The 15,461-nt window shown below is 35.8% G+C and overlaps 1 protein-coding gene across 1 annotated transcript in view; it reads left to right on the top strand.

Moving 5' to 3' along the window:
• The window catches only part of TfIIFalpha (transcription factor IIFalpha), a 175,224-nt gene that overhangs the window by 5,858 nt on the left and 153,905 nt on the right, over positions 1-15,461 (top strand). The window contains exons 2-3 of the mRNA XM_090386086.1: positions 718-764; positions 11,161-11,233. Of these exons, the coding sequence (XP_090242212.1) occupies positions 718-764; positions 11,161-11,233 (120 nt within the window). The remainder of the gene's footprint in view (positions 1-717; positions 765-11,160; positions 11,234-15,461) is intronic.

Genomic DNA, 15,461 nt, shown 5'->3' with positions numbered 1-15,461 from the left:
GTGGACTCTTTTCTCAAGCTGAAAACTGTCCTCAAAGGAAAGAGATTTCAGGATGTTCAGAATGTAAAGAAAAATGTAACTGCTGAAGTGAACATTTATCTCTTTGGATGCCTTCGCTGACTGTTTTCAGACTCTTATAGAATTGTGGTATAAGTGCATTCAGTTAGGAGTTCAATCAAGTGGCTTTACTTTTACACCACTCATATATTGACTGCTTAAGAATATATTGACACATTGTGTGCTTTGCTATTTATGGTGCTGCCTGATACTTACATGCATCAGATGCAGAGAATGTGTTAAAAGACAGATTTTATTGTATGCAGGCTGAAGTGCTTAATTTTTTTACTATCTCCAGCCATTTTCTATTTTTACTTAGTGATGCACATAATCAGTCTTTTCACTGATTATTTTGATTTTACTCTTATCATTCAAATTATTCATTCAGTTATGGAAAATCATTCAAATGATATAATTGAATTGTATAATTCTTTTACATCATTCAGATGTTATAATTGAATGATTAGTAGTTTGTAACTACTAATCACTGGATTATTTCAACTATCGGAATCTCCAATTACTAATTATTTGATTACATCCATCACTAATTTTAACCATTATAAATATATATGCACTTGTGTATCTATCCAAAATGATTTATTACAGTAGCTATCTTCCTTAGACTTGTGAGAATTAATGTTTTTGTCTTTATTTCTGCAGGCTAGCCCAAGTCCTCATGTTAAGGAATTTGTGGTTCGCATTCCTAGGTAAACATTTGCATTGTTTGTTATAATCTGAATCATGCAAAATCATTTACTTCAAGGTGCCATTATTGTATTTTAAATAATTTCATTTTTATTATGAAATTAAGTTAAAAATATAAAAACAAAATTTTATAATAAATTATTTAATTTTTAACTGTAAGTAATACAAAATATAAATATTTTAGAGACAGTAACAGTAATTAAAACTTTAGTTTGGGCTTATTAATAACCATTCACAGGGGATTTATTTACAACAACCAATACTAACTGTAAATGTGAATGGTCTACAGTACTAACTTTATATGTGAATAGGCTAATACTAACTGTGAATGGTCTTATTTTTGTGACCTCATTTTAAAGTACTTTTAATTATTGTGGATGGACAGTTTACTGCAAACAAGGAAGACAGAAAACTAGGTAGGTGGGAGATTTTCATTTGTTAAAAACTTAGGAAAGGTGGAAACTTCTGAAAGTGCTTTTATAAGATTGTTTGATATATCAGTCCATTGATTAGTGGGCTTTTTTTTTTTTTTTCTGACCAGGCAGTGATACTGCTATGGGCCAGTCGACAAAATATCTATTTTATGTTACATATCGGTTTGAGATTAGCGTGTCTTTCTCCATACCTTCCTGAACATTAGACAAGTTCTTAAGTTCATTTCGAGGTCAGTTGCTATTTTTCATGCAGAATAATTACATGAAACGGCCTGCTTAAGTGCAACACCTTGTCTAGAGAACGTTAAGCATTCAGCAATTTAAAATCACCAGTGCATGGGCAAGTTTGAAATTTTGTATGTTAAAAATTTTTTATAATAATTCAGAACCATATTAAAAATATGGTTCTGAATTATTATAAAACTAAGAAAGAACTCATTTAGCATTTCAAAAATTCATTGGTTTTGAGTGCACGGTATTCATTGAATATACCAAATGTATATTCAATGAATACCGTGCACGAATATACCAAAATAAAAGGTATATGAATATAAATGTGCATTCAAAAGAATCATTGGTCGTTAGGTCTTATTGAGATTAATGGTTCACTTGATATCAGAAGAACTGAGCAAATTGTGAATGGATACTTGAAGGAATTTGGTTTGAACTTGGATGAGGATATTGTTGCCTACACCACCGATGGAGCAGCAATGATGATTAAGTTTGGCAAGCAAATTACGCTTAATCATCAACAGTGTATAGCCCATTGTATACATCTGTCAGTTATAGATGTACTTTATGAAAAAGCAATCAATTATGGTGCCACAGTCTCTGAGTCTCCCAAAGACAACGAAGAAAATGAAGAAAGTAGTGATGATGAAGAAGTTGAAGAAAGACAGCAAGGCATGCTTTATCAAACCAACTTTACCGATGAGCTCATTTATTTCTTCAATCCAGTGGCTAATATTGCACAAACTATTAACAAAGTCAGAAAAATTTGCAAGCTTTTTCGAAAATTGCCTACCAAAAATGACATATTACAAAATTTTGTTAAAGCAAAATTTAATGGGAAAGAATATAAACTTATATTAGATTGCAAGACTAGATGGGATAGCACATTCTATATGATTGAGAGATTTTTGAAATTGAAAAATTGCATTCCAAATGCTCTATGTGCAGTACTGTCAACTGAAGCTGTGTCTGACGATGACTGGAAAACACTTGAATTGCTATGTGAAACTTTGCGACCAGTTGAAATGATTCTGAAGGCTATAACCTTAGAAGATACAGACTTACTTAAAGGAGGTGCCTCGTAGCCAGGTGGGAAGGAGCAGCAGTGCGTAGCACACGCTTCTTAATTAGACTGGGGTTCGAGCCCGTCACCACCAAATACGGAGGATGCGGAAAGGTTAGGGAATGACCACCGCATATCCCGGAGCAATATGGCCTTAGTTGCTAATGCTCCTAAAACCCAAATAACTAACTAACTAACTAACTTACTTAAAGCAGAGTCTTCAATAGAATTTCTGCTTGCTAAGCTTGATACAGCAGAAAACCCATTTGCTTTAAAGTTTCACCAAAGCCTTTTGCAGCATTACAATGCAAGACGAAATTGCCAAACTGTGGCTTTGCTGAGCTATCTACACAACCCCAAAAAGTTTAGGAAAGAAGATTCAGGTTCAAGAACTTTTGATTTTCCAAGTTTTGAAAAAGCATGCTGAAGAGATTTATCAGAGATTATTTGCAAAACATTCCGAAGGAGTCTTAGCGTTGAATGAAGAAACTGAAAATAAACGAACTTTTCTTTTAGAAGAAAACAAAGACTCGTCTAGTTCCGATGTTGGAGATACACTCATGCGAGAGTATGATAGTGTAATAAAGAGATTAACTGAAGAGCCTTCAAAATATCCGAGTGAATTGGAAATCAGCAAAGAATTTAAAATTTTGGAGGCAACTAGCAGTAGAAGTGAAAAGCTGGAGAAAGTTTATAGAGCACTGCTGACCATCAAACCAACAAGTGCCCAATCTGAGAGAGTGTTTTCGATCACTGCTCTCTTTAACACAAAAATAAGGTCAAGTCTATCAGGAAAAATGCTTAATATACTGTGTTTTTTAAAGGATCATTTTCAGAAAAAAGCTGAGCAATAAATAGTAATTTCCCCAAGCTGTGTTTTTTCACATTATTTTTATTTATTTATTATTATTATAGGGCTTATTATTTTTTTGTTTACTATACGAGAAGATAGTTTTTATTCAAAGGATTTGAATACAATTTGTAATTTTGTATAATCTCAAGTTGGTTACTTTTTTGGAGCATTTTAATTTTTTTATTTTTTTGACTATAAGAAGTGATAGATTTTGTTTAAAAGATTTGATTACGATTTGTACAATCTACCCACGATAAAATAAATACCTGTGTTATAAGCTTTTAATTATTTTTCCTAAGTCTGAGAAAATCAGTTTTAAAACCGGTTTTAAGAGTAAATTTCGGTTAAACTCGGTTTTATGCAAGCCCTAACAGGAACTGAAATCATTTATATCAAGGTGAAGGAGGTAGGTACCAGAAAACTGAGTCTTGGAACTCTTTGCCCAGGAAGAAATGGACACAGGACAGCATCCATGCTTCCCCAAAAAAGATAAATCTAAGACAAAAACCAAGCCCTCAGCACTTCAGAAACCCAACATTTTCACAAAGCCAAATAATGGCTAAAATCATACAATGGAATTGCCATGGATTCCAACAGAATGTTGGTAACATTAAGGGCTTGCTTCCTCCATAAGTACAAGCCAGCATGCTTTTATTTACAGGAGACATATATAAAGGAACTACTCATGGCAGAGTAACCCTCCTAGTGGGCAACCATACACCCTTTATCAAGTAATCCCTCTTACAAACACTATAGAGGCAGTTGCCATTTGCTTCTGTGTAGGGTTTCTTCTAACGGTTTGTTCAGTTATATTTGCCACCTGGGATCAGCATCTCCCAGACAGATCTTTGTGATCTTGTTGTGCTAGCGCAGGAGACCTTAATAGACAAATAATACCCTCTTGGGTAGTGCAGACACAAACATGAGGGGCTGTAAAACAGAGTGAATGCTTGAAAATAATGAGTTCTCTCTCCTAAATGTTGGAATGAATACCTTTCTCAACAACTTACCCTCATGTTTGCTGCCATTGAAAATTCCTATGGGATTGATCGCTTGCCCTGGGATATCTCGTCTGATTGAAATATGACAACAATGTCAGCTGTCAAGGATGTCTTGGTGAAAGTTTGACGAGGCTGACTGGAATGCCACAAAACACCTGACACAGTTTGACATCACAAGAGTTAGCCAGGAGCCCATCAGTGATGCAGTTACATACATTACAGAAGGTGTTTTCCATGCAGTTACACATGCAGAAGATATTGTCATGCATCAGTTGCAATTCTAAAAAAAAAAAAAAAAATTCTGTACTAGGTACATAATGTGTCCTGCTGCTAGCGTATTTAACGTGTTTTACATTTAAGTCATCGGCAGGCATTAAAAACGTTTTAATTTTCAGATATTAATAACATTCATGGATAATAATATAACAATGTTTTTATTTTATTAATAATAATTACATATCGGTTACTGAAAGTCTTTGATGACTAAAGTAGGATATATAATTTTTACATTGAAGAAGATAGTTCACGACTAAAAACACCATCTATTTATTGAAAGATCTGATGACATGGCCAATTTGAAGAATGTTTTCATAAATGTGCAGAACACTTTTCCAGCCTCAAAGTTTAATTGTAAAGAAAAAAATTACATTCAATCTGAAAACACCAGGTGACGTGAAACCAGATGCGTTTTCAAATTAACGCATTTCCCAGTTTCCGAAAGTTTTTTGTATCTTAAAACCTTAATATTTCTGTTTCTAAATTCCTTAGCTTTCCAACGATGTGCTATACGTCCACATTATCCCTTTTATTACATGAGAAAATTTCCTTGATCACATGTTCATATTTTCCACTATCCTGGAAGAACTACTGCAATTTTCAGAGGTTTGAAAGTTTTTCCATTTTCCTCTAGTAATGAGCTAAGATGAAGCTCCGTGCAAAATTTCATTAAATTTGGTCCAGTAGAATATAAATTATTGTTGCAATCATACAAGTATGATTGCAACAATACAAGTTACAATAATTCGCTTCTGGCAGAAGCTGAAGATGACATCACTTCTGTAATGCTTTTCGCATTAACATTTTTAGTTACAAAATTTTTGGAATAACGCCAGTAAAAACGTTACATGGTTAGATCCAGGCCATCCACATTGCCACTGGAGCATTCTATAGTCTCCTGTCCAAAAGCCTCTGTGTTGAAGCAAACAAGTCTTCTCTTTCTCTTCGATGTAAGTAGCTGTCCATGCTTTTAAATTAAAGTCCCTGTTTGGTCACCCCCAAAATGAACATCAGTCATTGAGCCATAATGGCAAAATCTCTGACACCTGTCAGACTGCCAACCAACCTTTTTGTATCCATGTGCTGTTAAGTGAAATAACATGATGGTAGACAATGCTGCTTGGTTACCGAGCCAAGTCCTTCCATCAGTGGTGTGCTGGTAAATTTTTAACGACTAACTCGCCTTTTTTAACAACCCCCGCCCTCTTTGGAAACTACACAGCGGTTTCTCCCTTTGTGAGAATTACAACCCTCAGAAAGTATAAATGAATTCCATTGTCAGCAAACATCCACTTAATTTTGCCTGGGCCACTCCTCCTTCTTAGGGTAATGACCTTATCAGGTTCACGACTGTTCTAGAAATGCGAAATCTTTGACAGATGTCGAGCATGCGAATGTCATTACTTTAAGAAGTAGTAGGCCGGGAAAAATTAAGTGGTTGTTTGTCGGAAATAATATTCCTGTAATTCAATTGGAGATAATCGCTACGCAGGTTGCCGTGTAAGGAAGCACAAAGGGTGCCGAAATAAGCGTGCCCTGGTTGAATTTTCTATGTTTCCATATTCAAGCTTATCACTCAAATGTCACTAGCCGTTGTGGATTGAAGTGCGTGCTGTTCTACAGTTTATAGCCATTGTTGGTTTAACATCTGGCTTGCAAATTCTTGAAAATTTAACAAATGGCTCGCACGAGCCAGCTCCAGCACAGCACTCTTTGATGCTTCAGCCATACAAAGTGTGCTTTGTAAATTGGATGTCATTCATCATAAAGCACTCTGCATTTTTTTTTCAAACCTCTCCAGTATATATAATATGCATAGAAGCAGTTGACCCTCCACTATACACATAAAAAAATTTGGAGCCTCCTTACTCAAACTGGAAATTATTCAGTTTGCAGTGGTGTATTAGGTATGACCATGAATTGAATGAGAATTAACCAATTGGAATTAGACTGCAAGATCTCCTTGCTGAATAGGAATAGATAATAACCACATCTCTGCAAAAAGTATAACTTATGAGTTAGTTAGTTAGTTATTTGGTTTGTAGAAGCATTAGCAACTAAGGCCATATTGCCCTGAGGATATGCGGCAGTCATTCTCTAACCTTTCCACATCCTCCGTATTTGGTAGTCACGGGCTCGAACCCTGGTCTAATCAAGAAGTGTGTGCTACGCACTGCTGCTCCTGCCCACCTGGCTACGGAGGCGCCTAACTTATGAGCCTCCCTGGACACTTTTTTCCCTTAATGCAGATCTCTCACTCGCTTGCACGCACTCGCGCATGCGGACAAAAACATCTTCTAGTGCTCATCTTATGACAGATACATGCTTCCCATAGTGCTGAAAATAATAATAGATAACCAGGATTTAAAACTGAATATTTAGTAGGTGTGGCAGTGGTTTTCCTAAGCTTTCAGGTTTTGAAAACTATTTCATCATATCAGGTATACTGACTGCTGAGTTGTATGCAATAAAAGTGGCTCTGGATGGCCTTGAAAGACACTAGCCTTTCCCTGCCCTAATATATATTGACTCCTTGTATGCCATAAGGAGTCAGTATATATTAGGACTGGTGTTCTAATGTAGAGTGACTTCTTTTGTGTTAATGGACCTTCATGGAAATATCCCTATTGTACATCCACTAATAAATTATGTCAGAAACAAAATCAAAGAGCTAAGTGAAGATATAATGATATTTTTGACCAAATTGATTTGGCCAACTGGAATCCCTTAGCCTTTCTAGAATTGTTAGTTCTAGCAAGGTTGAAGATTGGGCATAGTTTCATTACCCACAGATTTATATATTAGAATGAAATTAGCTTCCTCATGCTCAGGCTGTAAAACTTAATGGTATGGCACTTCCCAGTAGATTGTTCATAACTTAATCCATCAGAAATATGCCTTACTCATTTATCCTTGGCATAGTATATTTGTTAAATCTTGACTACTAGGGGATAAAACTAACACGAATGAATTTTACAATTATCTTAAGAAAATTAGATTCAATAAAATATGTAGAAGAAATCAGAATCAGTGAAATGTGTAAAAGAAATTGGAATAAGTTAAATATGTAAAAATTCATTTATTTCCTTCAGAAATAAAATATGAACTACATATCTTGGCCATTGTTATCATGAAACCACAATAACGTAATCTTCATGGTCTAGCTAATTGCAAACCCAGATTATAGATGGAGGTCCAATACAGAGTTCTGTTCAGTAGATGGAAGTTCAATATACAGTTCTGTTCAGTAGATGGAAGTCCAATATACAGTTCTGTTCAGTAGATGGCTCACCTCATGTCAGTGATAAGAACGAGTTAGGGACCTTCCAGATGAGGGCCTCTGGTTTGTTGCTACAAGGACAATGTTACAACAGAGACAACATAACAAGCTAAACACAAACTCAAGCAACATAATTGATTGGTTTTGTAGAGATATTCATCAAAGTATAAGTAATGCGGAACTGGAATTTGGGGAATACAATGTGTATAGAAAGGATAGACAGGACAGGAGGGGAGGAGGGGTTATGCTATTAATTAAGAAACACAAAGTCCAAGGAAGTGAAGCCAGTCGACATCAATGGACAGGGCAGCGTCGAGTCAGTTTGGTGTGACATAAGCATAGGGAAATCAAAATTGAGAGTAGGAGTGTGCTATAGGCCTAATGACTCTGATGAGTATAATAAGATATTGTACAGGGAAATAGAGTGGGCCAGTAAATCAGAGAGTCTTATAATGGGGGACTTTAATTTCCCAGATATTGACTGGAATTTGTGGGTTGGTCACTCGCACACTAGCAAGGCTTTTGTGGATTTATTGGATGATTGTTTTCTACATCAGCATGTTCGTGAGGCAACGAGAGGGAGCAATACTCTTGATCTGATTATCAGTAGTGATTCCTCATGCATTAAGAACCTGCAGATAAATGAACCACTAGGTGGCAGTGATCACAGTGTGTTGAAGTGGGATTTACTCAAGGAGGTAACTACCATCAGAGGTAAAGGGAAGGGTTTTTGTTTTCGTAAAGGCGACTATGATGGTCTGAGACAGTATTTAAATTCTATACAGTGGGACCAACTGATGATGTTCCAACAGCAAACTCAAAATGGGAAGCATTCAAGGAACTAATCTTGGAGGCTACCAGGCTTTACATACCAACTAAGAAATATTGTTCAAGGTTTAGGCCTAAATGGTTGTCAGATGAACTAATGAGACATGTGGCAGAGAAGAAAAATGCATGGGATACATACAAATTAATGGGTGACATGGAAGCCTATGATAGATATAAGTTGGTCTGTAACCAAGTCACAAAGGAGATTAGGCAGGCAAAGGCAGACTATGAAAAATCCTTGGCAAAGGATGCAAAGAAAAACAGAAAAGAGTTCTTTACCTATTTAAACTCAAGAAGGAAAGGGATGAATCAGATTGGTCCACTGGATATTGATGGTTCAACAGTTGAGGATCCTGCTCAGGTGGCTAACAATCTAAACGAGTATTTTGCATCTACATTCACGCATGAGGAGTTATTCAGGAAGGAGAATGATGTAGGTAAAGTAAACATTGGCAGTGAGCTGGATGATTTTGTAATAACTGAGAGGAAAGTGGAGGAGAGATTGTTGGGGATAAACATAAAAAAGGCACCTGGGGTGGATGGGATCTATCCAGTTATATTAAAGGAGGCAGCAAAGGAAGTAAGCAAACCCTTAGCCATAATTACGAGAGCTTCCTTGGACTCAGGGGAGGTACCTATGGACTGGAGATGTGCAAATGTGACCCCAATTCACAAAGGAGGTTCAAAGGCTGACACAAGTAATTATAGACCTGTTAGTTTAACTTCTGTTCCAGGTAAATTAATGGAGGCACTGGTTAAAGAAGCACTGCAGGATCATCTAGACAAGAATTCAGTTATAGCTCAGACGCAGCATGGTTTTGTTAAGGGCAGGTCTTGCCTGACCAATTTGATTGGATACTATGATGTAGTCACAAAAGAACTGGATGCAGGGAATAACTTTGATATTATATATTTGGATCTTAAAAAGGCTTTTGATACTGTTGCACATGGAAGACTGCTGCACAAATTGGAGCAGTGTGGCATTGGAGGCAAATTGCTGCTATGGATAAGGGGATGGTTGAGTGGCAGAAGACAGAGAGTGGTAATCAATGGACACTGCTCAACGTGGACTAATGTTATTAGTGGAGTTCCTCAAGGTTCAGTGTTGGGTCCGTTGTTGTTTTCGGTGTTTATGAATGATATTGATGATGGGATATCAAGTTTAATGTCCAAGTTTGCAGATGATACAAAGGTTGGCAGGGTCGTTAAGGACAATACTGACGCTATTCTGCTGCAACAGGATCTGGACAGGTTGAACAGATGGGCTGAGAGGTGGCAAATGAGGTTTAACATCGACAAATGTAAAGTGCTGCATATGGGAAACAGTAACCCCAGAGCAACGTATCAGCTCTGCGGTACTACACTGACAGTGGTGGAGAATGAAAAGGACCTGGGGGTAATTGTGCAGGCAGATATGAAGTTCTCTGAGCAGTGCAGACGAGCTGCAAGAGTAGCTCATGGTGTCTTGTCAATGATATACAGGAATTTTTCTAGCAGGGATAAGGAGGTGATTATTCCCTTGTATAAGGCAATGGTAAGGCCACATCTTGAGTACTGTATACAGGTCTGGAGGCCTCATTTCAAGAAGGATGTAGAGCTGCTGGAACGGGTACAGAGAAGGGCAACAAGATTAGTAAATGGAACAAAGGGTTGCTCTTACGAAGAAAGGCTTAAGTTTTGCAAATTACAGAGTCTGGAGACTAGGCACCGGCGAGGTGATCTGATAGAGGTGTATAAGGCTTTGAATGGTTTGAGCATGCTCAATGCCAATGGGATTCTTCATCTTTCTCAGAATAATCACCTCAGAGGGCATAAATTCAAATTGAGGAAGGACGGATGTCGGATAGATGTGCGGAAATTTGCCTTTGGCCAGCGGGTGGTTGGTTGGTGGAACCGACTTCCATCACTGGTTGTTGAAGTTGATAGCCTAAACAAATTTAAAGCTCAACTGGACAGGTATTTCGAACGAACGGAGGGGTGAAATGGGAGTGGGTTTTTTTTTTTTTTTTTTTTGTTTTTTTTTTTGGCTGATGCTGAATAAGCTTGCTTTCTTGCATCATATGCCTCTGCTAATGCTAATGCTAAAAGTGACGTAAGATGGGCTGCAAGGAATCCTTAGATGCTGCCACAACAAAGATACATGTATGGGAAACAATTTTTAAGCTTCCATAAAAACAGTTATGGTGGAGATTAGCTACAGCATGGTTATGCAGTATAGAAAGGACTTCCATTTGTAATATCTGTGATTTTTGCTTTAATATTGGTACCTAAGATTTTTAGGTTGGATCTAGATCTGAAACAAATTTGTTGAGGCTTAATGTAATATTAGATGTTAGTTATGTTTACTAATGATAAAATGGCAATGAGATTTTAAAATTGAGTTATATTCTTTTTTTTTTTAAATATCTTTATTTAACTTTTTTTTTTTACAGAAATAAAAGAAAACGTTACAGTGTGATGAGTTTCAACTCCACATTGAAGGTTGATGTTACAGCGTGGAAACAAGTAAATATTTTTCTTTATTAATTTTCTCTTTATTAAGAAAGATAAAGAATATATGAATTGAGTGTCTCCACATAGAAGCTCAAGCATACATAAATCCTTAATTCAGCATTCCAAATGGTTGCATTTAATGTGTTTAGGCTTCTTTAGGTTGGACTTTGTTTATAGCAGGGATGGCCAACAGGTCGATTGCGGCTTTAATTTCGGTCGATCGCAATGAATTTTAAATATATAAAAAATAGATTAGTAAAAATCTTAATGTTATTATTAAATGACCACTAAAAAATGTTAAAATTAAATGACCACTATTTAAGCTCGTTTCATTATTATGCGCCCCACTGCATACGCTAATTACAAATCTGTTGAACCACGCGACTACTCTTGTTGCCGTGCAGCCGCTAGGCTTGTTGACTGAAAATTCACGTAGTTACGTTGTGAAGAGCATAGTGTATGTGTCGAATTCTTATTTAACTTACTTGATATTAATAACTGAACAGTACTTATACATTAATTTAATACTCTTTGATTTAAAATGAATACTACGAAAAAGGGTGAAATGTATCATTTTCATCAAGAGTGGGAACTAAAATACTTTTGTGATGATAAAAGAAAAACATTGTTTGATTTGCAATGCTTCTGTGGCTATACCCAAAAACGGAAATTTAGAAAGGCACTTCAACGCACTAATTGGTAAATACCAGTCGGATTTTCTGCCTAATAGTGAGCTTAGAAAAAATAAATTAAAAGACCTTAAATCCAGATTATTCGCGCAACAAAATTTCTTCATGATACCTAATTTACAATCTAAAGCAGCAACTGTAGCATCATTTAAAGTGAGTCATCTTCTTGCAAAAAAATGCAAACCATTTCCTGATGGTCAATTCATCAAAGACGCATTTTTAGAAATAATAGATTCTCTTTTTGAAAATTTTAAGAACAAATGAAATTAAAAGTGCTCCGCAATTATCTCGAAATACTGTGATGCGACGCATCGAAAAAACTAGTAAAAATGTGAGCGAACAATTCCATGCTTAGATTTTCTTGTGGTTTTCAATGATTCTTATGGTTTTCGCTAATTCTGCCACTAGAGAAGAAGAAGAAGAGAAGAACTGGTGGGGATGGTTTCATTAAAAGAAACAACTAGAGGTCTTGATATATTAACACATTCAAAAATTTTATTGAAAAAATTAAATGACCACTATTTAAGCTCGTTTCAATAACGACAGATAGAGCCAAAGCAATGATGGGGCATCTTAACGGATTCATCGCATTGTGCCAAAAAGATGATAAATTCCCAGATTTTTTGCGTTACCACTGTATCATCCACCAACAGTGTTAGCCAGCAAAATATTAAATACTAAATACATAGCTTTCAAAATCATGAATTCCATCAGAGGACAATCTCTTCAAAGGAGTCTTTTCAAAATGCAACTCGATGAAAATGAATCAGATCTGATATTATACACAGATGTGAGGTGGCCGAGCCATGTGCAGTGAAATTCTTGAGATAGTAGATCGCAGCACATTTTGGGAAAAAAAAGTAGATCGCATCGCAAATTAAGTTGGCCACTCCTGGTTTATAGTATTCTAGTGATTGTTTCCTGTCAAGAAATTTCACGATAATCTGTATATATGCATGAGAGTGGTGGTTGAAAACACTGGCATGAAAATGGAACCATTCAGCTAACTAGCAGATGTTATTCATGTTTGGAGTTAATAGCAGCATGGTCTTTCATTTGCAACTTTGTCTGCTGGCACAATCTTGGTAAAAGTCAAGTGTTTTTGCAATAGTGGGCAAAAACAGTATTTAAGTGTTTTAAGATGCATAAAACTTGGAAAAAGTGATAGAGTATTAAATTTAATAAACAGGCCTGTTAGACAGAAACATTATGTTAAAGTGTATAGAAGTAGCAGAAACATTTTAAGGATGGTGGGATGACAGTCACTGAAGAAGCAGCAGACCAAAGAGTCCAAATGATGTTTGCAATAAAGTAGAAACCTATCTGACAAATAGCAGACAAACAACACTGCATGAACCGTTTTGGCATTTTGCCATATCACCGGAGCAAACAGCACATTTTACCTCCAAACCCAAACATGAGGTTATATCATTGGGCATCATCTTTTGAACAACCTGAAATCATGTAGGATTCCTTTTAAAAACTGTTTGGCACTTACTTGTTATGGTAGACCTAAAAACTGGAGTAACAAGGGTATTAAATGAGGAGATTGAGCACTTGAAGGCTGTCCTTGGAACCTTAATTTTTGTGCTGAAAAAAGGTCTGCCTGCCTTCTCATGAAAATGAATGAATATTTGTACGAAATTTACTGTACAGCACATCTACAAAGATGTGCTGAAAGGAAAATTGGGTTTAATCAATTTCAACTGATGAATGCCACTGAAGTGAAAAAGATTTTAAATAAAGTGTGTGCATATTGGCTGTCTTTGTTAAATGTTTAAGCAGGTTCATAGAACATTTGCAACCCTTGACAAGTCAAGTCTATTTAGAGAAGAGGTTAGAAGTGATGAGAAAAGCCATATGAACACTCTTTTACTGAATTAAAAGAGTAGAAGTGATAACTAAACCGATGAGTGGCATTGACATATGTTCAAATCCAGTTCATGATCCCAAAGGTTTGAAAGAAGGCAAATTGATGAGCTCCACAAGAAAAATTTTCTGGCAAAAGCATTCCTAAGCAGGCCAAGAAAGCTGATAATTCTGGGCATGTTTTCACTAATGCACAAAAAGTATGTTCATTTTCCTCTCATCTCACTTGAATAAAACAATTTGCTTGTTTCTTTTTAATGTTATATCAACATTGGAACATCTGAACATAGCTCTTCAATTCATCATGGTACTGAAGTCCAAGATATGGTGAAGGGTATTATGTGCAAATTTGTTATGTCAACAATTTTTAAATCTTCCACCTCCATTTTTGAAGTTGATTACCCTATCAAATTATACTAGAAGGATGATTCTGACTTAGTTATAGACATTTCTAGTGCCAAGGTCATGGAGAGTCTAAACCAAGAGGAGGAGATTTTGTTCTTTGTTTTGCACCTAGGTCGTGGGGGGTCTAAACCAAGAGTAGGAGGAGGAGATTTTGTTTTTATTTTTTTGGTTTTAGCAAGGATGTACTTTATTGCAGCAAGTGACTACATGGTACATACATTTCTATCGAAAAATTATGTTCTTATAAATGCCGAAGTAGCACAAATTTCATCAATGTGTCATTTTCAAATTTGATATTTTTTGTGGTCAATTTTCCATTATTGTTGTTAAAGAAATAGATGAAGCTGTAAGTGTTTTGTCACATTTTCAGTATGAGAACCTATAAGACTATTATGAAAGAAGAAAACTGTATACAGTGGTCCATTGTCAGGGAACTGACAAGTGCACAAGGAAGCACGAAATACAGGCAGTTTTCGTTTTATGAGGTTTTTTTTTTTTTTTTTCAAGTATCAACAAAATCGAAAATATGAACATTAATTGCAAAAAATGAATGTTAAACATTCATAAATATCGCATTTCAAACCACACGCATAGCTATACAATACAGTTTATCCCCGCTTTACGATGTTAATCTGCTACCATTGTATCGCAAAATGAATTATCAAAAAAACTGTGTTTTTTGATAATTCATTACACGACCTTGGAAGTTCAAATTTTCTCTATATAACTCTCTAAAAGGTTGTTTTTATAGTGTAAATTGTATTAGTTACCAATTCAAATCATTAATTGCACTACACTTTCATCATTATCTATGTTATAAGAACAATTTTGAACGACTTTGATATTTTTCTAAAGCACATTTCTGGAAGTCATGACCATAAAACAATAAAAACAATTTGCACTTTCTGGTTTACTGGACTTTTCTCTTATTGCAAGCAGTTATAAACGGGTAGTAAACTCGATGTTATTGCATTTTTGAAAATACTGATAGCTGAGATTGTGTGGGTTTTTATGTTATTATGGTGAAATGTGTTTGCCCATTACTGAAATTTTAAATCGTATAAAAAAAACAAATAGATTTTCAGAATCTTCTCTTCATTCCTCTTTTTTTTTTTAAGCTTTGTAAACTTGTTACTCCGCACAAATCGTGTTAGTTGCAATTTGTGCATTCCGTTAAAAAATGCTTATGCATGCTATTGAAATTTATAAAGAAAAGAGAAGATTATTTCGGAAATAAACACCTCTTGAAGCATTTCTGAAATAGACTACTCCTTGTG

This window comes from Mastigoproctus giganteus, chromosome 12 (assembly GCF_048544385.1).
Source record: "Mastigoproctus giganteus isolate SK-2022 chromosome 12, ASM4854438v1, whole genome shotgun sequence".
NCBI classification, from domain to species: Eukaryota; Metazoa; Arthropoda; class Arachnida; order Uropygi; family Thelyphonidae; genus Mastigoproctus; species Mastigoproctus giganteus.
Note: the sequence above shows the minus strand (reverse complement) of the source record. Positions and strands in the feature narration are given on the sequence as shown.